General features: G+C 36.5%; 5 protein-coding genes across 6 annotated transcripts; 3 read left to right on the plus strand and 2 right to left on the minus strand.

The window, feature by feature from the left end:
- The first annotated feature begins 126 nt into the window (after positions 1 to 126).
- On the plus strand, positions 127 to 13,761 carry HDAC1 (histone deacetylase 1). Its single transcript, XM_089851053.1, has 14 exons — positions 127 to 328; positions 490 to 602; positions 2,631 to 2,748; positions 2,833 to 2,907; positions 2,999 to 3,137; positions 4,157 to 4,298; positions 4,370 to 4,462; positions 6,545 to 6,794; positions 6,864 to 6,972; positions 7,053 to 7,111; positions 12,694 to 12,951; positions 13,017 to 13,065; positions 13,351 to 13,416; positions 13,514 to 13,761. The coding sequence occupies exons 1-13, from the start codon at positions 280 to 282 to the stop codon at positions 13,385 to 13,387; spliced, it is 1,491 nt and encodes a 496-aa protein (XP_089707179.1). The 5' UTR covers positions 127 to 279; the 3' UTR covers positions 13,388 to 13,416; positions 13,514 to 13,761.
- On the plus strand, positions 7,571 to 10,464 carry LOC149718676 (uncharacterized). The gene is made up of 2 exons (XM_089851052.1): positions 7,571 to 8,227; positions 8,314 to 10,464. Exons 1-2 carry the CDS (start codon positions 7,823 to 7,825, stop codon positions 10,297 to 10,299), a joined length of 2,391 nt encoding a protein of 796 aa, XP_089707178.1. The 5' UTR covers positions 7,571 to 7,822; the 3' UTR covers positions 10,300 to 10,464.
- On the minus strand, positions 10,620 to 11,926 carry LOC149718677 (uncharacterized). The gene is made up of 2 exons (XM_089851054.1): positions 11,171 to 11,926; positions 10,620 to 11,091 (listed from the first exon to the last, which is right to left on the minus strand). Exons 1-2 carry the CDS (start codon positions 11,605 to 11,607, stop codon positions 10,905 to 10,907), a joined length of 624 nt encoding a protein of 207 aa, XP_089707180.1. The 5' UTR covers positions 11,608 to 11,926; the 3' UTR covers positions 10,620 to 10,904.
- Positions 13,762 to 17,182: 3,421 nt separating the features above from the next.
- On the plus strand, positions 17,183 to 18,827 carry LOC149718678 (uncharacterized). Of its 2 annotated transcripts, none has more exons than XM_089851056.1 (3): positions 17,183 to 17,371; positions 17,585 to 17,717; positions 18,410 to 18,827. In XM_089851056.1, exons 2-3 carry the CDS (start codon positions 17,644 to 17,646, stop codon positions 18,762 to 18,764), a joined length of 429 nt encoding a protein of 142 aa, XP_089707182.1. In that variant the 5' UTR covers positions 17,183 to 17,371; positions 17,585 to 17,643; the 3' UTR covers positions 18,765 to 18,827. The 2 variants fall into 2 exon arrangements, with proteins under 2 accessions (XP_089707182.1, XP_089707183.1); XM_089851057.1 differs by lacking the exon at positions 17,183 to 17,371 and adding an exon at positions 17,429 to 17,451.
- Positions 18,828 to 20,006: 1,179 nt separating this feature from the next.
- On the minus strand, positions 20,007 to 23,891 carry LOC149718679 (signal peptide peptidase). Its single transcript, XM_089851055.1, has 8 exons — positions 23,589 to 23,891; positions 23,304 to 23,402; positions 23,148 to 23,230; positions 22,274 to 22,448; positions 22,032 to 22,215; positions 21,839 to 21,959; positions 21,440 to 21,628; positions 20,007 to 21,373 (listed from the first exon to the last, which is right to left on the minus strand). The coding sequence occupies exons 1-8, from the start codon at positions 23,757 to 23,759 to the stop codon at positions 21,289 to 21,291; spliced, it is 1,107 nt and encodes a 368-aa protein (XP_089707181.1). The 5' UTR covers positions 23,760 to 23,891; the 3' UTR covers positions 20,007 to 21,288.
- Positions 23,892 to 24,582: the final 691 nt, after the last annotated feature.

Consider the following 24,582-nt stretch of genomic DNA (forward strand, 5'->3'; position numbering starts at 1 on the left):
CCTGTGCCACCGCCTTATTTCCCACGCTGCTTTCTGTATTTAAAAAACCGCCAATAGGTCAAGAATGAAGCTGGCCTAGCAGCTTGCGTCGTGTTGCTCGTGATCGAGTCGGCTATGGTGAAAGCATAAAAAATCCACAAAGAAAGATTGGCGCGGGTGAAAGGAAGGCTTGAAGCTGTCGGTTCGTCGGTTCTTTAGATTAAGGGTGTACACCTTAAAATCTTTATAAACAATTACTTGTTTGCTTGAGTATAATTATTAGCATTTATTAATCACAAAATGGCTAGTTCGGGACACTCTAAGAAACGTGTTTGTTACTACTACGACGGTATGAAATTTATTTTAAATACATTCTAAGTCAAGCCTTTGTGATGAATGATTTCATAGCAAAGGCTTAGACAAGACAGTGGTGCGGGGCTGAGCGCTGGTGCCAGATAAATTGTAAGGGAAAGTGACTGAAAACTTTATCGTTTTTTACTTTTAAATTAGGTGATGTTGGTAATTATTATTACGGGCAAGGACATCCCATGAAACCGCACAGAATACGCATGACTCATAATCTCATTCTTAACTATGGGTTATATAGAAAAATGGAAATCTATGTATGTATATATTTTTAATTTCAGTAGTCCATAACTTGAAGTAGTGCCATGGATAAAGAATGCGCGTAAGGAAATTTGTTTTCACGCTATAGGATAGGCAACTCCCTATCTCCGACTATTTTCAGGATATTAAATATCCACGAATTTTTTCTTTTGCTCCATTTAATTGTGCTCAAATGTACAAACCTCTAGCCTTTAGTTTCAAATAAGTGTAGTAGGCTGTAGGCAATAGCGGGCCCAAGTCTTAGTTCAGATTCCCAAAAAATTTAGAAAGGTAATAAATATTTATAATAGTAACAAAAGTAGGTAAAAATTGGTTTTTGGTGTAAAATTATGATTTTGCTCATTAGCCTAAAATTGTTTACCCAATAATATTTATATCCTTTCCTAATAGTCTAAAGTAGTTTTATCAAAAGTAAGATAAGGAACTAGAAGTATAGTGCTGTAGCATTGGTAATAGATCCTGGCACTAGTGAACAAATTTGAGGATTTTATGCCACTTCCAACGCGCCTACACTAGAGAGAAAAAATTGGTTGAGTTCCCAAAAAATTTCCTATACCCTTCCCCTCAACCTAAAGCCGCGGAACACGGACGCGGGTGCTTGAATTTAGTTTGGCCGTCTACTGCCACGAGCGTCTCGCGTATTGGAGGGAAAATTCAGAAACCGCTACCAGAGGGCCAACCGTTGGTGTGTTATCAAGAATATTCACTTTCCCCTAGTGAAGAATTTGGTTAGCTCAGAACTTCTTGTCACTATCTTACTTCTGGTAATATTTAAACTGACTTGACTATGAAGTCGACAGTCGTGGTGCTTCAAATTTTATTCGGAGCGTACTTGAATTTAGGTCCTTGCATTTGAGCTAAAAAACTCACGGGTATTTTAAATCCTGAAGTTTTTGTCTCTTGTCAGCACGTACAAAGCTAGGTCTCTATGTAACCTAGCTTTGCACATGCTGGCAACCGAAACGGGAACAGAGTATATACAGAATAAACTGTCGTCGGAGATAGGGAGTTGTGTATCCATCCTATAGCGTGAAAACAAATGCGCGTGAGGAAATTTGTTTTCACGTTGTAGGATAGGCAACTCCCTATCTCCGATGGCAGATTATTGGATATATACTCTTTTCCAGCTTCGGTTGTCAGCACACCTAGGTCTTTATGTAACGTAGCTTTGTGCGTGCTGACAAGCAAAGAAAGAAATACTGATTTTCAGGATTTAAATCTCGAGATTTTAGATCCTAAAAATCGGTATTTCTTTCGTCTCTGATGAGCTTGCACAAAGCTACATTACATAATCAACTAGCTTTGCGAATGCTGACAACCAAAGCTGGAACAGAGTGTATACCAAATAATAATATTTTGCCTTCAGCGATAAGGAGTTGCCTATCCTATTCCTCACGCGCATTCTTTATCCATGGTAGGACACTCGTAAGTTGGCACACGTGACACATGAAAATCATGGTTTAAGATTGTCCACTGGACACCAATGAGATAGAATATATGATATTAAACCTAGAATTACAATTCAAATCGGCTTACCGCGAAACACATTGTTTTTATCAAGCACGTTTATCAAAACACGACAGCGCCATCTGTGAGCCTCTAGCGGAACTAATTACAACTTTTACTTATTATTTATTTGCAATCGGAAACATCGTTATGAATTTTATTTCATCTATTTATTAGATTAAAAAGGACTAGAGTTTTTATTATTTAACTCGCGAATTTTATTTAACACGTTTAAAAACTATCTTGACAACGTGTTACGCAGATTATAGCAGCAGACGGTAATAAAAAAGTTTTTCAAATGATCAATAGGTGGCGCCACCCGTATTTGATAAAGATTCATGCTCGACAAAAAGTGTATCGCGAAACGTCGATCTCGAGATCCCACGTTGTGACTCTAGGTTTAATACATATATTCTATCTCATTGCTCGACACTTGCCAGCTTAATAGTACTTTAATGCACTGTTGTGAACCAACAAAATTTGTTCAATAAACCTTAAATTATCAATGTTAAAATTAGCGTCCCCACAAAGCCACACAAGAAGAAATGACAAAATACCACAGCGATGATTACATTCGATTTCTAAGATCAATTAGACCCGATAATATGTCAGAATATAATAAACAAATGCAGAGGTGTAAGTTGTATTTTTACAATATTTAGGCTACATTTAATCACTGAGAATTAAGGCTACATTAATTTTTTTTTCATTCAAAACTAGTCAATGTTGGTGAAGATTGTCCCGTTTTTGACGGCCTTTATGAATTTTGCCAGCTTTCAACCGGAGGCTCAGTTGGTAAAACATAATTTAGTTAGAAAGAAAAAATTATTTCTAAAACGTTATTGTTCTAATCATATTTGAAAAAAACAAAAAAAAAAAACATTAGCTGGTGCCGTTAAATTAAACAAACAAGCGGCGGATATAGCCATTAACTGGGCAGGAGGCCTTCATCATGCCAAAAAATCTGAAGCTTCAGGCTTTTGTTACGTCAATGATATTGTCTTGGCTATTTTAGAGCTTCTCAAGTTCGTTAGACTCTTAAATATTTCTAAGCATGGGCGAATACCTCTTTTTTACTATCGAGACGAATATCGAATACCCAAAAATTTTCTTATCGAATACCGAGACGAATAATGATTTTTTAATCGAATATCGAATAGTTAGGCTTAACGAAAATATAGTCTTATCGAATACTCGTCAAATAGTAGGCCTACTATTCGCGAATATTAAGCCTACTATTCGCGAATATAAGGCCAGAGTATTCGCGAATATTAGGCCTACTATTCGCGAATATTAGGCCTACTATTCGCGAATATTAAGCCTACTATTCGCGAATATTAGGCCTACTATTCGCGAATATTAGGCCTACTATTCGCGAATATTAAGCCTACTATTCGCGAATATTAAGCCTACTATTCGCGAATATTAAAGGTGGAATTCATAAACGTCGGACGCAACGCAATTTAGTACAGGCAAAGGCAGGGCGTCGTGCGCAAACTTCCGCCTTTTGCGCACGACGCCCTGCCTTTGCCTGTACTAAATTGCGTTGCGTCCGACGTTTATGAATTCCACCTTAAGCCTACTATTCGCGAATATTAAGCCTACTATTCGCGAATATTAAGCCTACTATTCGCGAATATTAAGCCTACTATTCGCGAATATCAAGGCCTGCTATTGGCGAAGAACTAAAGGAGGTTGTTAGTAACAATTTTTTACAAAATATTTATTCGGAAATGAAAATGACTATGCTTTTAGTGAAAGTATATTTTTAGGGGTTAATATTTCACATTTTGTACACATCTTGGTACCTAAAATAGCGGAGTTAGGCCTTGGCCCTTTGCGAAGGAAATTGGTTGTCGAATATTTATTGAATAGTAAAATCGGTATTCGATATTCGTTCGAATAGTAAAAATGGGTTCAAACGAATACCGGTTATTCGTCGCGATATTCGATCGAATTATTCGTTTTAGACGAGTATTCGCCCACCCTTAAATATTTCATTTGGAAATTCATTTTTTTTAACAATATTTTGGGTTATATTTAGGTATCACCAAAGGGTTTTGTACATTGATATTGATATTCATCACGGGGACGGAGTGGAGGAGGCATTTTATACAACCGATCGAGTTATGACTGTCTCTTTTCATAAATATGGGGAATATTTCCCAGGAACTGGAGATCTCAGAGTAAATGATTAATACTAATAGTGTTTGAGAAGAAAAATAAACGATTAATCGTATTCCGTTGCATTTTTAAGGATATTGGAGCTGGAAAGGGAAAATACTACGCTGTAAATTTCCCATTGAGGGATGGAATAGATGATGACTCTTATGAAAGCATATTTCAACCGGTGAGTTTGTAAATTAGACGCAGTATAAAAAAGGTCTGCTTCTATTTCAGGGTTGCCATAGTACGTGGAAAAGTCAGGGAATTTAAAAATGGGTTGGAAAAGTCAGGGAATTTAAAAATGGGTCGAAAAGGTCAGGGAAAAGTCAGGGAATTTAAAAATGGGTTGGAAAAGGTCAGGGAAAAGTCAGGGAATTTAAAAATGGGTCGAAAAGGTCAGGGAAAAGTCAGGGAATTTAAAAATGGGTTGGAAAAGGTCAGGGAAAAGTCAGGGAATTTAAAAATGGGTCGAAAAGGTCAGGGAAAAGTCAGGGAATTTTAAAAACTTCAGCAAAGTCAGGGAATTCAGGGTTGCCACGGGTCAGGGAAAACCTGGTAAAGTCAGGGAGTTTGAAAATGGGCCGAAAAGTCAGGGAATTTAAAAATGGGTCGGAAAAGTCAGGGAATTTTAAAAAATTCAGCAAAGTCAGGGAATTCAGGGTTGCCACGGGCCAGGGAAAACCTGGTAAAGTCAGGGAGTTTGAAAATGGGCCGAAAAGTCAGGGAATTTTAAAAATTTCAGAAAAGTCAGGGAAAAGTTAGGGAATTTTATTTTAGTGGGTAAAAGTTCGGGGGATAAGTCTTTATTGAAAGTTTCTCCTCATTCTCTCTTAACACAGAGTGAACTCTAGAGCAATCCTTAAAATTGTCTAGAATTGTTTTTATAAAGTAAATGACTTTAAAAAATATCTTGGACTGTTAAAATGATTCTTTTTCATTTTGGTGCAACAAATACATGGGAAAACTTAATGTAGAGAGTTTATTTAATTATAAGCACTTAAAACGTGCTGTAAACATTCACACTTTCGGCCTAAAAGGTCAGGGAAAATCTCAGAAAAAGGTCAGGGAAAATCTCAGAAAAAGGTCAGGGAAAATCTCAGAAAAAGGTCAGGGAAAATCTCAGAAAAAGGTCAGGGAAAATCTCAGAAAAAGGTCAGGGAAAATCTCAGAAAAAGGTCAGGGAAAATCTCAGAAAAAGGTCAGGGAAAATCTCAGAAAAAGGTCAGGGAAAATCTCAGAAAAAGGTCAGGGAAAATCTCAGAAAAAGGTCAGGGAAAATCTCAGAAAAAGGTCAGGAAAAACCTGGAAAAGTCAGGGAATTTGGTTCTGAAAATTGAAAATTCCGTGGCAACCCTGTATTTAGGCCCAATATTTTGGTCTTAAGTAGTAGTGTATATGATTTGGTAAGCTATAGGGACTTGGCAGTACTACGTCATGCAATGCCAGGCTATCTTCTACCAGTGCTAAAATACATACCAGGAGGAGGGGCTTCTATAGCTTTCATTCTGTAAAGAAAAAACATACCATAATGGCGCTGGGGGGGGGGGGGAGTTAAGCCCGAATGGCCAAGTCCCTATTTAAGCCCAAATTTTAGGCCAAAATAGCCTTACTTTATAAGTACTATTTTATCCCAAAATTTGGGCCAAGATAGCCAGAGTCTGTTTATGCCCAATTTTTGGGCCGAAGTAGTACACCTGCGGTGTTGGACTACATAGGCCCAAAATTTGGGCTAAAAATATAGCTAAGTAACTAGAATCCCTTTACTACTTTAGCCCAAAATTTGGGCCTAAACATATTACTATTTAGACTCAAATTTTGGGCTTAAATTGCCTCTATTATGGGCCTGAACGTCTTACTATTTAGACCCAAATTTTGGGCTTAAATTGCCTCTATTATGGGCCTGAACGTCTTACTATTTAGACCCAAATTTTGGCCTTAAATTGCCTCTATTATGGGCCTGAACGTCTTACTATTTAGACCCAAATTTTTGGCTTAAATTGCCTCTATTATAGGCCTGAACGTCTTACTATTTAGACCCAAATTTTGAGCTTAAATTGCCTCTATTTTGGGCCTAAATAGTCGTTGCTGCGCGGCCGTTGCTATTTAGGCCCAAAATTGTATGGCTAACATTTTTGGGCCTAGATAGCCGTCTGCATAATAGAGGCTGTTTAAGCCCAAAATTTGTGCCTAAATAGTAAGTCGTTTGCTTTGGAGACCGGCTATTTAGGCCACTTCAATAAAGGCTATTACTTTTATTACGTTTCAGTTAATATCAAAAGTGATGGAAATGTACCAACCAAGCGCGGTTGTTCTTCAATGTGGAGCCGATTCTCTTTCTGGTGATCGACTAGGATGCTTTAACTTAACCTTGAAAGGTCATGGAAAATGTGTCGACTTTGTGAAAAAGTACAACTTGCCTTTGTTACAACTGGGAGGGGGTGGTTACACCATCAGAAACGTAGCCAGATGTTGGACCTACGAAACCGCCGTTTCTCTCGGGGGAGATATTGCTAATGGTTAATTTAATTGATTTAAAATTATTCATTGTAGTTACGACAGTGTTTTTAATGGTTTTGCCTTTTCAGAGCTTCCATATAATGATTATTTCGAATACTTTGGACCAGACTTCAAATTACATATCAGTCCTTCCAATATGGGCAATCAAAATACTCCAGAGTATCTCGAGAAGATCAAGTAATTGTAGACTAATTAATAACTTTAATTTCTGTTAATTATAAAGTATATATATATATATATATATTTTTTTCTTTCAGAACGAGACTATTTGAGAATCTAAGAATGTTACCTCATGCGCCTGGAGTTCAAATGCAACGTAATTATTCATTTTTGAACCTTGTTTTTAGGAAATTTTAAATTTGGGTTAGAAGTTAAAGGGATAGAATCAATGTTTTCCGACTAGTACAAGATGAGGGCAGTTTTAGGTAAAAAAATGTGCCTAAAATTATGTGTGCTAAAAAAAATCGAATTAAAACGTTTAAAATTAAAAAAAGTAGGTTAGGTATTTCACTATTTTGAAATTCAAACTAGCCGCGAAATACCGCCCAACTTGTTTTTACCCTAGTGACGTTACTAATGTCCACTGATTCATTGGTTGTTTGGAAATAGGAGAATGTAGGGAGCTCTAGACCACTGTATAGTAGCTTTTCACCTTACTGGGGAGTGGGGAAGCGGCGCATTATTGAGAAGACCCTTGTAAACATAATTCTAATTTTTCATGTTTATTATCCTTTGTTCTCTTAAAGGAACATTCCACAATAATTTTTTCTTTGCTTTAAACCGTTCATTTAAACTTAAAACTCAAAGATCTATTATTATTCTGTCAAAAAGAATCTCAATTAGTTAGTAATTAGCATTTAATCATCTTAACTAAGACGGTGCCATTTTTAAAAAGCTAGAGGCAAAAATTGGGGGTAACTTTCTATTCGTTGATGTCTAGGCCAATGAGCTACGGGAAATCATGTTGTCTGCTTACCCTTCCAAGATCAAAGTTCCCAGCTGCAGCCCGCGCATTTAGGCTTCCAGAATGTCGAAGTGTATTATTGAAGGGTGTGAGGTTTATTCGAAAAAACAAAGAGTTAGTTGTTTTAGAATTCCGGATGTTGAATCCAATTTAGAAATGGCAAGAATGTGGGTTAAATTTGCTAAAATACCGGTGAGAGAGGAATTCGAAGCGCTCGTAACGTCATTAGAGACTAAGCCTTTGCCAGAAAGACTTACCGCAATCAGGAAATTTAGGGAAGCTACTAGAGTATGCCAGTTACATTTTGCTCCTGAATGTTTAAACATTAACGTTTCGTATGGCCGTAATTTGTCGAAAGAAGTAGTAAGATTGAAACCGTTATCCGTACCAACAATAAACCTACCAAGTACAGAAGAAACGATGGAAATATTTCCAATAGAAGCAATTGAAATTCCAAGTAACGAAGAGGTAAGACTGGAATATTTTTAGACAGTGTCACATTGCTTCCTTTTCTAGGATTATAATATGAAATTTTATTTGTTACATTGTTATAGGTTCCAACTGTAACTGAGATCTATAATATAACAAAAGTAAATACAACGGAAATTGGAACTCAAACTGATCCAGAGTTAAGCATTGAAGCCCTCCGAGCTACAATTCCTATTCAAACGGATTTTTGCAAGATTGATTGCGCTACTGAAGCATGTACTGAAGAGGAAATTACTTCAGAAGTCTTAGCTTTGTTTCAAGATACAATTACTGCAGTGTCAAAAGATCACGCATACTTCGCTCACAGTTTAGATTACGAAACAGAATCGACACCAAAGAAATGCACACATGATAGCGACAAAACAATACTTTTGAATTGCGCAAAATCCGATTTAGAAAATTTGAAGGATATGGCATCTCCCGTATCTGTAAGCATGATTTTTGATGAGACCCCTGAAAATTCTCCCAGTGTCTCAATGTACGAGCCTAGTATACCCAGTTCAGCGTCAACAACGAACTATTCACCTCCCCCTAAAAATATTTCTGATCAATTTATTGAGGAAAAAAAGTATATTGTTTTTGAGAGCCAACTGAACCAACTCTTAGCAAGACTAAGGTGTGATAAGGCTGGCTGTGATAGTGCCATTGATATTACTGAAAATTTCAAGTCTGAAACTTGTGGATCTCAATTATCTGTCAAGATGACCTGTCTAAGTGGCCACGAATTTATTTGGCGCTCACAGCCTGTGCTGGGAAGAATGCCAGTGGGGAATTTACTGCTAGCTTCAAGTATTTTGCTCTCAGGGGCCACATTTCAACGAATCAACACTATTTTTCAATTTATGGGATTATGTGGAATTCAAAAATCAGCTTTCTACAACATTCAAAAAAAATATATCATTCCAGAAATTAGGGTCAGCTGGAGAAATGAACAAAGCAATATTTTAGAGAAATTAAAATGTTCTTCAGAAGTCACGATTTCTGGTGATGGACGATATGACTCGCCAGGGCATTCGGCCAAATATTGCGGATACACATTCATTGACCAGGAAAGTGACAAATGTGTCCATTTTGAAATCGTAAAGAAAAATGAGGTTCAATACAAGTCTAGCAATATGGAGTTAGAAAGTTTGAAAAGATGTCTGACAAAAATGGAAAAATTTGGAGTTAATATATTTAGAATCACAACTGACAGACACATACAGATTAGGGCCTTTTTAAGGGATAATTATCCGAATATAGACCATCAATTCGATGTTTGGCATTTTTCAAAAAGCGTTTCCAAAAAAATTACGGCTATAAGTAAAAAAAAGGATAATAAGGATCTTGAACCCTGGGTGAAATCTCTCAGCCGCCACTTGTGGTTTGCCGCAGAAAACTGTGATGGGAACCCTGATATCCTAATTGAAATGTGGAAATCAGTTCTTTTTCACGTCACAAATGTCCATTCATTTCCTAGTTTTAATCAACATAAACGGTGTATCCACGATCGTCTTTCAGTCGAAACAGCAAGAAAAAAAAAATGGCTCACACCTGATACCCCCCCTTATGACGCTCTAAATGAAATTGTCAACAAAAAAAGTACTTTACGAGATTTAAAGCAAGTTTGCGCATTTAGCCACACTTCTAAGTTGGAATCGTACCACAGTCTTCTGCTTAAATATTGCCCAAAACGACTAGATTTTGACCAAGATGTCATGGAAGCCCGTACTATGTTGGCAGCTTTGGACCATAATTTTAATGTAGACAGAAAATTCTATTTTGAACTAGAAACAGAATCAACAACCCAAGATGGGAATAAGGAAGATTTTGAATTTTATTTTTCTAAAGCCACTGCTGAGTGGTACGCTAGACCTCGAAAGGAGCCAAAATCGTACACATTTGTTTATGAAATAATGAAAAACATAATAAAGCGTAAACAAATTGACGAAGATGAAATTCCACTAGCGAATTTAATGACAAGCTATCGTAAGAGAGGTAATATAGCTCCAACTCCACGCCCTAACAAGCAAGTTTTAATTCAAGCAGCGAAAAGGAGGAGGTTATTTTAATTGAAAACTCTAAACATGGATTTAATACTGAAATTAATAAACATGGATTTAATACTGAAATTTATAAACATGGATTTAATACTGAAATTTCTTGACTAGGTCATAATAAACCAGAAAATATACAAAATTTGTACTTCAAATGTAAATAAACTGTGACCGTAGCAACTTACGAATATAATTTTTTTGTTACACCTTAATAGCAGGTCTGTTAATTATATTTACTTAGTATTCAACTCTGTTTTTTATGACCAGAAGTTACGACTAATATGACCATTTTAGTAACTTATTTAAGTATCCATTTAATATTTGAAGGCTTTTAATTATGACTAATAATATCACACTGTTAGGAACCTTGGCAATCACAATTATTTAAAAAAAAATGAATATCAATCCTTACTCTAAGTGGATTCAATAATTTTTATATCTCATAAGAGTAATATAATAATTATGAATTTTAATTTAGGATAGCTAATTTTTATGTAAATTTTATGCTTTAATTTTAAAACTTAATCTGGTCATTTTAAACTAAAAAATTTAGGATGGCTTTTTTGTAAGCAAATATATCACAATACTTTCGTGACTTCAAGGTTATTCATTCAACTCGGTTAATTGGCTCTAAATCCTTCTATTTCAACACCTGGTTTGTAGCTTATGTATGAATTTACATCATTTTCTGGGAAAAGCTTTCGTATATCAAGCAGGACACAATGGGGAACTGCTCTTCTATTAGCTCTTCCAAGTTTATGGTAAATTAAATGGGTGTACGTGCGATATGCTATATAGCGATAGGTTCTACAATAAAACAATATTAGCTTACATAAAAAATTATATTTCATAGAGGCTGTTCCCTTACGATTAATTAAAAATTTACCTATTCGAAACATTAATGGGCAATGGCCTTCTACGTGTTTGCAAATAACCCCTGTACGTTGCGATTAAAGCTCGCTTTCTTTGGCACATAGATTTGTAGTCAATATCACAAGTGACACATGGCGCAACACCTTGTGGATCATCTGTATCGTTTAAAAATTCAACGACATCTTCTATTTGTTTACAACAAATAAATCCTGCCCTTAAATCCTTCCAATTTAGATAGTTTTTCATGTTTACAATTTTTTCTTCGTCATTGCTAAGGCCTAACCAATCGGGAATGCAGTGGCCACAAGTACAGTTGTTTTTTATTTCCTCTAGGTTAATGATAACTTCTTGATTCGCTATTTCTAACTCATTCTCTCGCTGTAATTGTCGTTCCCTTAATTCTTCTTCTGTAAATTCCGGTTCTACTTCAAAGGGATTAATACGAGGCATCGCTAATAGAGTTTAAGGGAGCCAGCGAGGGATTAAACAAGCAGACGATATAAGGCTGCAGAGGGCAGTTTCTTGTTGGTCCATTGCTATGGAAAGCCGGCCAATGAAAAGTTACCCCCTCTAGAAAATCGAGCCAGTTACAAGCACTGCGGAATTTTTAAATATCAGAAATGGCGGCGTTCAATTTCCTTCTAGTGGCCAGCTAATTTGAGCTTAAATATTAATTAATAAGAGCTAATCTCCATTTCTAATTTTTTTTTGTATATATATAAGCGTAAGGAACCATTTTAAACCAAGAAAATATTATTGTGGCTTTTTCCTTTAACTCTCGGTTACGTTGTAGAGTAAGGATGATAGAGATTTATCAAAATTGTTACAGGTAATGTCCAAAACACCACATTTTTGCGCTATTTTGGCAAAGGCTTAGCTTCCATGTATAATAATGGTATGACTTTATTTTAGCCTAATGGCCCAAATCTAGGCTTTAACATATTTTTAATTGTAATTAAACATAGTAGAACTATTACTTTGAACACCAAAATTACAGTGAAACTATTTACCTTCCTTTATAACTTTCAAAGCATCCCCGTATCGAAATGAGTTATATTAATTTGGTGAAAATGCAGAATAGTATGAAAACTCCTTTTAGGAGTAAATCTACTGTACCTCCGAGGGAGAAGAGGGTCGCGGGAGTAATTTAGTTTTTTCGCTCGTGTTTTTGCAAACGCCTGTAGAGGGAGCAGTGATCAGAGCGGCGCCGAAAACTAATACTTTTAAACATTAATTAAAAATAATTAAGTTATTAAAACTATCAATATCTATATATTTTTGAAAACGTAATTTTAGGTTCTATCTGATTTAAAAAAATGAAAGCTTTTCATTAGTAGTCAAAAGATTGATTCTATCCCTTTAATGTTTAGGCGTCAGCGTTTGTTTTTAAGGATGGTCTTATTGAGCCTTTTGTTTTTTAAGGATGGTCTTATTTCGCCTTTTGTTTTTTAAGGATGGTCTTATTTCGCCTTTTGTTTTTTAAGGATAGTCTTATTGAGCTTGGTAGTTACAATTTTACTTTGTTTGGATTGTCAGCCATCCCTGAAGATGCGATGGACCAAGACAGCGAAGACGAAGACAAACAAAATCCAGACGAAAGAATTAGCATTCGAGCCTCCGACCGACGTATTGCTTGTGACGAAGAATTCTCGGACAGCGAGGATGAAGGTGAAGGGAGGCGAGACAACCGCGCTCATCGGCCAAAAAAGAAGATTAAATTGGAAGATGGTGCGAGTGGAACCAGCACCACTGACAAGGACAAAGAAACAACCAAGAAAGACGAAGAAACAAAAGGTAATTTCGATTCCATTAAGAATTATGGAAGTTACGGCTTATTTTTAATCAAATTATGTAATTAGACAAAGATGACAAGAAAGCCGATGCTGGGGAAAGAACTGATGGAAAAGGGTGAGAGTTGTTTTAATTTTATCTGCATCGATGCAGTTTTTCTGAACTGTCAAAGTGTAAACTAATTTACCATCAATAATCAAATCATACTTAGTAGATTTTGTATTTAATCACTCCATCGTCACGCATTAATATTTTTAAAACACTCAGTTAATTACAATTAAAAACTTAAAGCATTATTTATATTTATTGAAATTAATTAATAGTATATTAAGAATGATCAAAGAATTAAAAGTTATTTCTGACTCAATATGACTAATTTTAATTTTTCCTCTTAATTTAAAGGCGCGAAGAAACGAGTGAAGAAAAGAAAAGCCTTTAAAATAATTCTTAAAATTTCGTTCGTTTTAGGTATGAATCTTTTTTTTTTTTTTTTAATCATTTGGTATTTTTTTTTTCTGTTCTGTTTTAAAGTGTTTTTTTTTTTTTTTTTATTATTTTTCGACAGGGATATGAAATGAATTCATCACCAAATTATTTACCTTACTGTAAATGTATTTGCATACTTTTTTTTGGTGAAACCAAGAAAAAACAAAACAAACAAAAAAAAAACATTTTTATTTAGGAATCATTTCTTCATGTTTTAATTTTTTATCAGAGATTGTAAATGAATTTCAGTCCTGGTAATATAATTAATTTTCACACACACACTTATTTTTTCTATTAATACGCTGGAATTAAAAGATTTTAATCTTATTTTTTTTGGTTGATTTTTTATTATTCTTATGGAAATTTGTTATGTGGTTTGGAAATTTTCAAATTACTAATGAATTTAAAGCCAAGACTAATGGGAGGGGGGAAGGTGTTTCGTGGTTCAATTCAGTTCCAGTCTATTTCTTATGACAAAGTCTTAGCATTCATTGAATGTGAACTTATTTGGTTATTTAAAGGGAATGAGAAGCTTCGTTTGAAAAACATCTGATTTATATAACAAAAGATAGAATTAATTTCTGTGAATTCAAAAATATCAAGCTTTTAATTCTCCGATTTCTGGTTATTTGGCAATATGCATTTGAAAATGCTTCATATGAAATTATTTGAAATCCTCTTTTTATGAAAGGCTAAAACGTTTCCCCCGTAGGCCGACGTCACATATATTTTTCACGTCAGATGGTGCCACTCTCTCCGCTATCAGATCCAGAGTTTAGAGTCTCTGGCAAGAAGCTCCAGCCCCATATAGGATTCCCGCGCTTTTTTTCCTGACGTCGTAGTGATGTCATCAAACGAACGAACAAGCTCGACAAGACAAAATTATTGATATATCGAAACTGAGTTTTCCTGATTTTTCAAAGGATTTTAAAAATAGAAACTTTGGTTCAATTATATTAAAAACTTGATATTTTGAAAGTAGAGACTCGAAAGTACCACTGTCGTCGTAAAATATGATATCAAATTGGAGCGAATTTAAAAATTATTAAATAGCAATGGTTGGCGGGTTTGTGAATTTTACAGTGCCAGAAATTAGCAAAATGCCCACCATTGTGAAATTTTTTGACTAAAGCACTTCCTAGGCTTCTATTGTACTGTGGGAAACAAAGTTTCAGAACCTTTCAAAGGTTACTTTAAGCGTGCTGACTTTAATACCGAATTTGACATAAAAAGCCGCTAATAGTTAAGCGAATCCTATTCCTTGAATCCATGCAGAATAGATTAGAGTCTGTTTAAACGTTTAAACATATACCCACAAGGACGCAACACACCATAAATTGATAAAAAAATCCCGGTAAAAAAGTCTTTCAGGTTCTCCTGCTGCTATTAAAACCTTAAAGGTACAAACAGAATTTTCATGGGTACCCCAGGCTCCCTAGTGGACGAAGGTAAATAATCAAAATGTGAGGGAGGGCACAGTTTTGAGGGGAAATATTCGTCATTGCATTTTTTTTCCCTTTTTTGAGAGCTGTTTTGAGTTGTCTTTATGGGTGAGAGTTCTCAACTTCTCATCACCCCGAATCTTTCAGGGTACCCGGGTGGTACCTGACCCCCCCCCCCCTAAAAATATTTTTTCAGGGTGTCCTGTGAATTTTCTTGGGTGTCACAGGCTTCCTGGTACCCCCTATTTACAAGTCTGGGTACAAATATTAATAGGGAGCTAACAGTTCTGACCCTGAAACGTCACACCCTTCTATCTCTTACTGGAGTTTCATCCCCCTAACGGTTGGAAACAGTATTCTAAGCGCAAAAGTACCAACCAGAGGGGGCTGCGTGACGTCAGACTATCTCTTCCCCCCCTACCCAGTTGTTAGCTCCCTATATAGTTGCTAATAAAAAGACCCATGTACCTCCCAGTATCCTAAGCTGAAATAGGGGGTGGAATATTTTGTAGCTTCTTTGGTGGAAACTATAACAAAATATAATATTTCCCATGAATGGAATCGACCCAGCTTTTTATTGGATATTCCCATTCAGAAAAATTGTGGTATACATGAGCAACAAGAGCACAAAAATAACAAATCTTATTCTACACGTCTCATTAAATTTCAAGAGATTTGAACCAATATTTTCAGAGTTAGGGCCAGAAAACGGTGTTCCTCTAGGCTCTCATAGACGGCCTTGTTGTCCATGTTAAAAGCTTGATCGTTTTCCGGCACATTGGAAGGAACTTTGGAAGGGCTTCGCCGCTTCTATAGGGCGTGCAGTCAAAGCGTGATCGAGTGGGCTGGGGTCAGAGGCACATAGGATGTGTCCAGTGACCCCTCCCTTGACTTGAAAATTTTTCGGACATTGGGTTGCATCTTAATAGTCAAGCTATCAAAACTTTGGAAACATTTACCTGTCAAATGTCCATTTACCTCCTTAGTTTTCAAAAAATTATGAGACATTTTAAAATTTTATTGGACATTGTCCAGTGTTTTATGCTTATTTCCGTCCCTGACGGCAACGAAGTCCTCCCAGCATCCTCAGCGTTAGATGAGGGTCGAAATCAGGCTGGGAAATAAGGATATTTTTTAAACTAGTCCTTTGGACCAGTGACCAGGCTGGGAAATAGCACACTTCCTCTGGTCCAAAACCAGTTTATTAATTGCTTGGACTAGTTTTTTAATTCAAGAAGTGGGGGTTACTGGTCCTCAGGACCAGTTTATTAATTGCAAATCTATAGGAGAACAAAGGCTGGGACCAGTCCGGAGACCAGTTAATTATTTCGGGGACTAGGGGGGTCACTGGTCCCAATGACTAGTTTAAAAAATATCCTTATTTCCCAGACTGCCAGTGACCCCCTAGTGTCTGAAATCATTTACTGGTCTCCGGACTGGTCCCAGCCTTTGCTCTCCAATAGATTTGCAATTAATAAACTGGTCCCGAGGACCAGTAACCCCCACTTCTTGATTATATAAGACCCAATTAAATATATCACGCGCTTGTAGCGCCATCCCAGTGCAACCAAGGGAACTAAAAGAAAAGGCGGGAAATTTGATTGATTTCAAGAATGCATGTATTTATACATTTCTTATCTAGGCTTCGAGATGGCGACGCCATCGCGTGATAAACTTGGTAGCTGTCCGTCCGTCCCAATATTTTCAATAGTGTCCCACGTATCCCAATAGGCAGGTTAACGCAAAGGCCACTCTAGTGGTACTTTTGGCCGGATTATCTCTCATATTTCGTATCATCCTTGATTAAACCTACTGTATTTTGGTTTTCTCTGTTCAAATATGGGCAATTTTTTTAAAAAAAATTTTAATATAAGTATACTTTGATCAACTGAAAGTATTTTTTATTAATTCGACATTTTTCAAAAGTCGGAAGTAAAATTAGTCTTGTGTTATACCATCTTGTTTTCTTAAGACGCTTAACATCCGGTTTGTGTGTCCAACAGGCTGGGAAATAAGGATATTTTTTAAACTAGTCCTTTGGACCAGTGACCCCCTAGTGTCTGAAATCATTTACTGGTCTCCGGACTGGTCCCAGCCTTTGCTCTCCAATAGATTTGCAATTAATAAACTGGTCCCGAGGACCAGTAACCCCCACTTCTTGAATTAAAAAACTAGTCCAAGCAATTAATAAACTGGTTTTGGACTAGAGGAAGTGTGCTATTTCCCAGCCTGATTATCTGCCCTGTTTTGTAACTTTTGTTATTATTGGTCCATTTCTCAACCTCGTTCTTTCTACCAATCAGATGAACGAAACGCCATTTTGATGATTAGGAACTTTTCAATTTCAAGGCTGAGACCTCTACTTTCCCTGAAGTTCGAAATTTTTGATGCCAGTGAGGATTGCGTTGGAAGTATATTTAACAAAATTCGCGATTTTATTTAAAGAAAATCGAAGTATTTCATATAGATTCAACAGATAATTGGCTATTCCAAAGGTTCGTCTAATATTTTGACGTTTTATTCAAAGAATTAATGGCTCAGTCAGTTTTGAATTTTATGAATCGCACTGACCAAGGCTTAGCAGATTATTATTATTATTATTATTATTATTAATATTACGTAAACAAAGTTACTGGCAATCACAGAGGCATAAGAGCCTAGATGTGATGTAGATAATATAAAATGGTTTGTTTATTTTTGTTTGCTAGAAAATTACTACTGAAAATCATCAGAAATTGCAATAGCATCGAGTTGTGATGATTCACTTATGGCGCATTCTGTAGAGGAAGATATTTTTCATCTGGAAACAGAATTGAGAAATCTTAATGTTGAGTTTAATAAGTACGTAATAGTTTTCTTTATTCAACTGAGTCTTACAGGGTTCATACAAATTGGAAAAATCAGGGAAATAGTTCACAAAAACCTCAGGGAAATTTTGAATTTTTTGTAAAATTCAGGGAAATTTGCGTCAAACAGGGGCCGAGTAATTAAGCAAAATGTTCATAGGATTAACATTACACTATACTTTGGAGGCTCAAAACTGGTTATATTAGAGATACAGCGATGCCCTTTGATTATGTAATAGTCCTATTTACCCCCCCCCCCTCCTTCGTTAACATTTGCTCCATAGGATACTCCATATACGGGAAAAACCTGGAAAAGTCAGGGAAGTATATGGGTAAAAACCTGGAAAAGTCAGGGAAGTATATGGGTAAAAACCTGGAAAAGTCAGGGAAGTATATGGGTAAAAACCTGGAAATCTCAGGGAAATTTGTTTTCCAAAAGTTGTATGAACCCTGTCTTAAGTCTGAATTCTACAATTGTAAAACCCATTCTTGCCACGTCATAGGCTTATATCTCTTACCTCGATTCCATCCCCCTAGCGGGGGAATTTCAGTATCGCGCCTACAAACGCTCCCTCAGTAGAGGTATAAAATGACGTCGGATGTTCTTTCCCTCCCTGACAAACGCCCTCTCCCTATTGATTAATAAACGCAGACTTCACAGTATTAAAAACGGAATTTTCATTACAGGGATAAAATGCAATTAAATCCAAATAGTCAGAATGATTGTTTAGCTGGTCATGTTCAACCACACACTACACCAAATACCAACTCGTTACAATCTCAGTCTAACGCAACTGCGATAGAAACAACTTCAGTCTCTAGTTCAAACCACCTCACCAAAAATGAAACTCCCTTACAAAACAAATTAACGGCGGTTAATAGGGTTAGTAACGAGGAAAATGGCGTTTTAACGGACTTGTCATGCGCTCAACAAGCGCGCAATGAAGATTGTAGTAGCGTAAATGAACTGGCTGGATACTTTGATAACTTGCTATATATTCCCAAGAAAATGTCTCCCATGGCTGAAATGATGTACATGTAGAATTTATCATTAACTGATCTTAAACCTTTGAGAAATGAAATAAAATTTTGAAATAAGACAGAACATTCCTATTGAATTAATTTCATAAACTTGTAGGAGTTAGTGTTAACGAAAACAACAGGCGATTACCTAACGCGTTTTTCCTTTTAAAGGCTAGCGCACACCTAACGTCATCGGACGGACCGCACGGATCGCACGCATCGGATAATTTTCTTCAACTGCGCACACTATCGGAGCATTCGGATTTCCGAACGCGCGTATGAGCTATTGAGCATGCGCGGCGGAATACTCGGGAATTTTCAAAATGCGCGAAATTTCAAACTAGGCTTAACATAGTTAGTTTTTTTTTTCTAGCAAAATAAGCATTGATTCTGATTTTTCCCGGATTAAATTACTAACCGGAAACACCTTTCAACTTGGAATAATATGGTAAACCTAGAAATTTTCCTAATCTTAAAAGAGCGTCATTTTATGTTTCATCAACACATAATCTGAGCATTCGTTAAGTGATTTTTGTCTTAGCTCCGTACGGACCATACGGATTGTATGCCCCTATCGGGAATCCTCGTCGGCATTGCCGACCTCCAATATGTACGATGCGGACAGATGAGCGCGTTCTCATTTGAAACAATGGTAATAATAATAAAATCCGATGCGTGCGATACGTGCGGTCTGTCTGATGACGATAGGTGTGCGCTTGCCTTAAAGGGAGGGTAATGTGGAAAATCGAGTGATTTTTTTTATAGATTCTTCTACTAATTATAAGACCATTCTGCATAGTGAAACATCCATGACATATCTCCGAATGATTTTGAAATTCCAATTAGGTTCAGATTTTATGGATAATTTGAAATAAGCCCTCCGACCAATCGCGTAACGCCCTGCCTTCTTGTTAACAAAATTCTGATGGTACGCTCCATGCCGAATAAAATAAGATTTGGTAAAAGTTGTTTGCGATGTGACAATCGTGGCGCGAGATACAGAAGCGAGCTACGAAAATTTTGTTAACAGGAAGGCAGAGCGTTAAGCCATTGGTCAGAGGTGATTATTTCAAAAATTCAAATTATCCATAAAATCTGAATCTAATTTGAATTTTAAAATCATTCATAGATATTTCACTATGCGGAATGGTAGAAGAATAAATAAAAAAATTACTTGATTTTCCTCTTCAGAGTCTTCACCCTCCCTTTAAAAGCTTGTCTTCAAATTAACGAGCATCTTAACTTACAATGAACGGAACAATTGTCATATTTCCAAACCTTTTCGTTTTTGCTTTTAATATCATATTTTTTTCACCACAGCGAATAATTTACCAGTGAAGTATTTTAGAATTAGGGTGGAAAATATAATTTTAGTTTAAAAAAACGAATTCCTAACAAAGAAATAGTTTTACGGAATGATTCAAAGTTACGATGGAAAAAACAATTTTTTTTTAAACTTTCTCTATATTTTTTTTTATATCCATGAACTCGAAACAATTTTTGCAACTTCCCTATAAAAGAAAATTCTTTTATCACATTTAAAAATATTGTTCTTTTTAAAGTTGAAAAAAAAAAAAAGTAAAACATATTCCTAGCGACAAAAAAAAAATTTGCAAAACATGTTTTAAACTTATTCTTAGATTCGAGCTATAATACTTTCAAAACCAGGATTGTATTGTAGTCCATTAAAGGGAGGGTGAAGTAGAAAATCAAGTGATTTTTTATTGATTCTTCTATTTATTTTAAGACCAGTCTGCATAGTGAAACATTCAGGAAATACTTCCGAATGATTTTAAAATTCAAATTAGGTTCCGATTTTAAGAATAATTTTAAACAAGGACTTCCAACCAATCGCGTAACGCCCTGCCTTTTTGTTAACAAAATTCTCGTGGCACGCTCCACGATTGTCACGTCGCGCCTAATTTTATTAAATCTCGTGATAAATTTCATTCAACGCGGAACGTGCCACGAGAATTTTGTTAACAAAAAGGCAGGGCGTTACGCGATTGGTCGGAAGTCCTTATTTAAAATTATCCTTAAAATCTGAACCTAATTTGAATTTTAAAATCGTTCGGAACTGGTATTTCCTGAATGTTTCACTATGTACACTGGTCTTATAATTGGTAGAAGAATCGATAAAAAAATCACTAGATTTTCTACTTCACCCTCCCTTTAAGGGACTACAATACAATCCATGCATTGCGCTGCAATTACTTTAAATTAAAGAGATACTCTAATGATCTGTGAATCTGTGAAAGTGTCAAAAATAAAAAATGAATTTTAGAGCGAGCGACAACGTAGGCACGTAGCAGTCTAATAAAAACCCTCCAAAACTCATATATTTTAGTTATAGACTTTGAATTAATAAAAAGAATAATCAATCCAGATCATTTTAGTGTCCCTTCAAACAAAAGACAGAATTAAACAAAGTTTAGTTTTTCATTTTTAAATTAGTTGACTGTAAAAAAAAAAAAAAAAGATTCTTCGTCAACTAATGCTAATGTAAGTTACTTAGTTATTTGTATAAAAACTAAGTGTCTAAGTTATTTTTCTTTTTTAACATCTTTCTTAACAGCGACTTTTGCGGATTCAGTTTTACTAGCATCAGTTGCCGGATGATCTTCGTACCTGAAACATTTTAAAAAAGTTACGATTGATTTTATAAAAGGGGGTTGAAGCGTTAATGATAATTACAAGAACATGGGTTTGAGATCTCCCTTGCAAAGAGCGACAAAAAGAGGAGTTCCAATACAAGCTGGAACCAAGTACAATAAAGCGGGTTGCGCGTGTTTGAAGTACGTCATTATCACGATGGTCAAAATTAAACCGGCAATGTACGCGACAAAACTGGCGTTGAAATAAGTGTTGTGCTTTCTCTTCAAACTGAAAAAAAAAAACACCATTTTTAATTTTGTTCAACAAATTCATAAATTTATTAGTGGTGGAATTCATAAACGTCGGACGCAACGCAATTTAGTACATTCGAAGGCAGGGCGTCATGCGCAAACATCCTGCCTTTTGCGTATGACACCCTGCCTTCGCCTGTACTAATTTGCGTTGCGTCCAACGTTTATGAATTCCACCTTAAGTTACCTTTGATCAAACCGTAAAAGTAACGCAATGAAAATTCCAGGTATAACAATATCGCCCAAACCAAGCATGGCAAAATTTGAAGCGTCTAAGCCTTTTTCTAAAAGATCTTGCGGAAAAACAACTAATGGGAAAGAAATGTCATTCATTTCGTGAAAGATTTGAGAATAACGATTCAGTTAAAATGTTGACTAACGTTTAATGGGTGCTTCGAATGATTTGGCTACGGTGACCATGACGTCGGTGCCAAACACCCAAAATATATCATAAAAAAATAACCCCCCTAAGAGGATGCAACCGGTAACAATATTATTTAAATGAAGGAGTTCCACACCGTTTATGGCAAATGCTAAACCAAATAAATTATTGGCTACCCAATGCTAAAACAAAAATAATTATAAGAACCGCATCTTATTGATGTATATTTTTGGGCACTACCTTCTTCCACAAGTACCAAACTCCAATAAGGGAGCACACTCCTAAAGAAACCAAGTCTTTGTGATCAAATTCATAGTCTAAGACGTCCTCTACTTGGTCCCCTTTTCCCCTTGTGAAATGAATGCGATAAGGTGCATTTGGAAAACTCGATGGAAGAAGTTTGTTTATAACGGGACTGCGATGAAAATATATTAACACATTTGAAAACAATTCAGTATTAATATCACCATGAGTTAATAATATGTTAGCTCCCTATAAGTTACTCAGGCAGTTCATTTTTATACTCCAGCGTTTTCTTCCGCGCCGCCAGCGTCCCAACTATATGCGACGCTCTGCGGCCGCCACGTGAACGAAAATCTTATTTACTCTTCTTTCCGGTTTTCCCCGGAAGCCCGTGTGGTGGAAGCTAGCCAATGATATCGGAGCTATTAAAGCAGCCGAATATTTCGCTCAGTAGCCTCGGTTAAGAAAACAGTTAAGAGATCAGTGGATTGGATTTAGCTCAGTTGTATAATTGGTTTCAAGTCACAATAACAACTCTTATCTTTAGCATTCTTTATCAATTTCGGCAAATTGCATTGAGTTCCTGCATTTTTTTGTCTCGGTACTGACACAAAGGCCATGATTTAATTTTAAATTGTTAAAACATAAACATTCACGATTAAAACACTCCCTTGATGAAAAAGCAGCCAACGACTCGAGGTCGAGGAGCCGTACGAGCCGGATTTCTTTTAGACAAGAGAGAGCGCAACATTCGGATTTTTTTCCCACGCGGGCGAAATTAGAAGAAATCGCTGGATACATTACGCCTATGGAGCCTGAGTAACTTGTAGGGAGCTAACGTATTATTAACTCATGATATCACCTGTAGTACCTTAATATGTGCGCTAGTGCTAAAACACCCAAGAAGAAAAAATATCCAGTCAATAAGAGGTTTATGTATTCTTTAGTAAAGAGCTAAACAGAATGATCTGACATTAGTATATCGAGATATTACACTTTTCTTCTCAGTATTACTATCAATCTATACCTTAAAAAAGATATACAAGCCTAGTAACGCTCCACTGGCTATCAAGGGAAACATTGCTGCATCTTTACTGGTCATTGTATCAGGTTTTTCCCCAGATTCCTAAGAATGATTGAATTTTAACTTTAAAATATAGATGAAGGGTTGGTTTAGTAACAAGGGATGTCCCTTGGAAGGAATCGTAAAAACGGCCCCATTGCAACAGCCAGAATCACAGGTATAAGGCAAATGTAATGTACTAGTAAATTGGTAGAGTAATTTGTTGAAGGACGTAAGCCTTGGTCTTACTTTTTGCTCCTTATGGTGCTTTACAGAGCGAAATGCACCGAAGAAAATTGGAAGTAAAGCCATTACAACGATGCTACAATAAGCGACGGCCATTCCTTCAGGAGTTGCCGGGGTTTTAGTGCCATTTTTACTTGTTTCGTTAATTATCGTTGTCGCGTTAATTTCTTCCATTTTTACTTAGTAAAAGTACGTGCCAGTACGCACAGGTGTACAACTGACGAGTTCCACGTTAAAAAAGCGTAAACGCGGCGTCAGCCTCTTAAAATCTTACGTCACTTCTGGTTCCGCTCAAATTACTTTGCGTGAAAGGGGGTGGTGTGGTGGGGGAGGGTAAGAACTAAGATGGTGGGCGACAGGCTGGGAAATAAGGATATTTTTTAAACTAGTCCTTGGGACCAGTGACCCCTCTAGTCCCCAAAATAATTAACTGGTCTCCGGACTGGTCCCAGCCTTTGTTCTCCAATAGATTTGCAATTAATAAACTGGTCCCGAGGACCAGTAACCCCCACTTTTTGAATTAAAAAACTAGTCCAAGCAATTAATAAATTGGTTTTGGACCAGAGGAAGTGTGCTATTTCCCAGCCTGGTGGGCGACCTGCTACAATAAACAGGGTGGGAAATAAGGATTTTTAAACTGGACAATAGGCCAGTGACCCCCCCTGGCCTGGAATAAATAAACTGGTCCATGACCACTGGCCAGGGCACGTCGTCTGCTAAACGAAAGAAGTGCATAATTATAATATTTGAGTTAATGTCTGGGCTCTGGTTACCCTTGAATTTTCTTAGTGGTCTTGTGGACCACACTGGTCATTTGCCCTGTGCCACCGCCTTATTTCCCACGCTGACAATGAAACTCTCCCAGTGTACCTTGCGCATGAACCTAGCATTCTCCCTGCCCCTACCCTTTGGTTCGGTAGGTGATTGTTAAGTGCTGCCGCGTAGCGGCATTGTATTTGAATGAGAACCAGCTTCTATTTTTAATAGCTGACGGCTT

Source organism: Phalangium opilio, unplaced genomic scaffold, assembly GCF_054372755.1.
Source record: "Phalangium opilio isolate 3A_F unplaced genomic scaffold, DU_Popi_V2 ptg000002l_1, whole genome shotgun sequence".
Lineage (NCBI taxonomy): Eukaryota > Metazoa > Arthropoda > Arachnida > Opiliones > Phalangiidae > Phalangium > Phalangium opilio.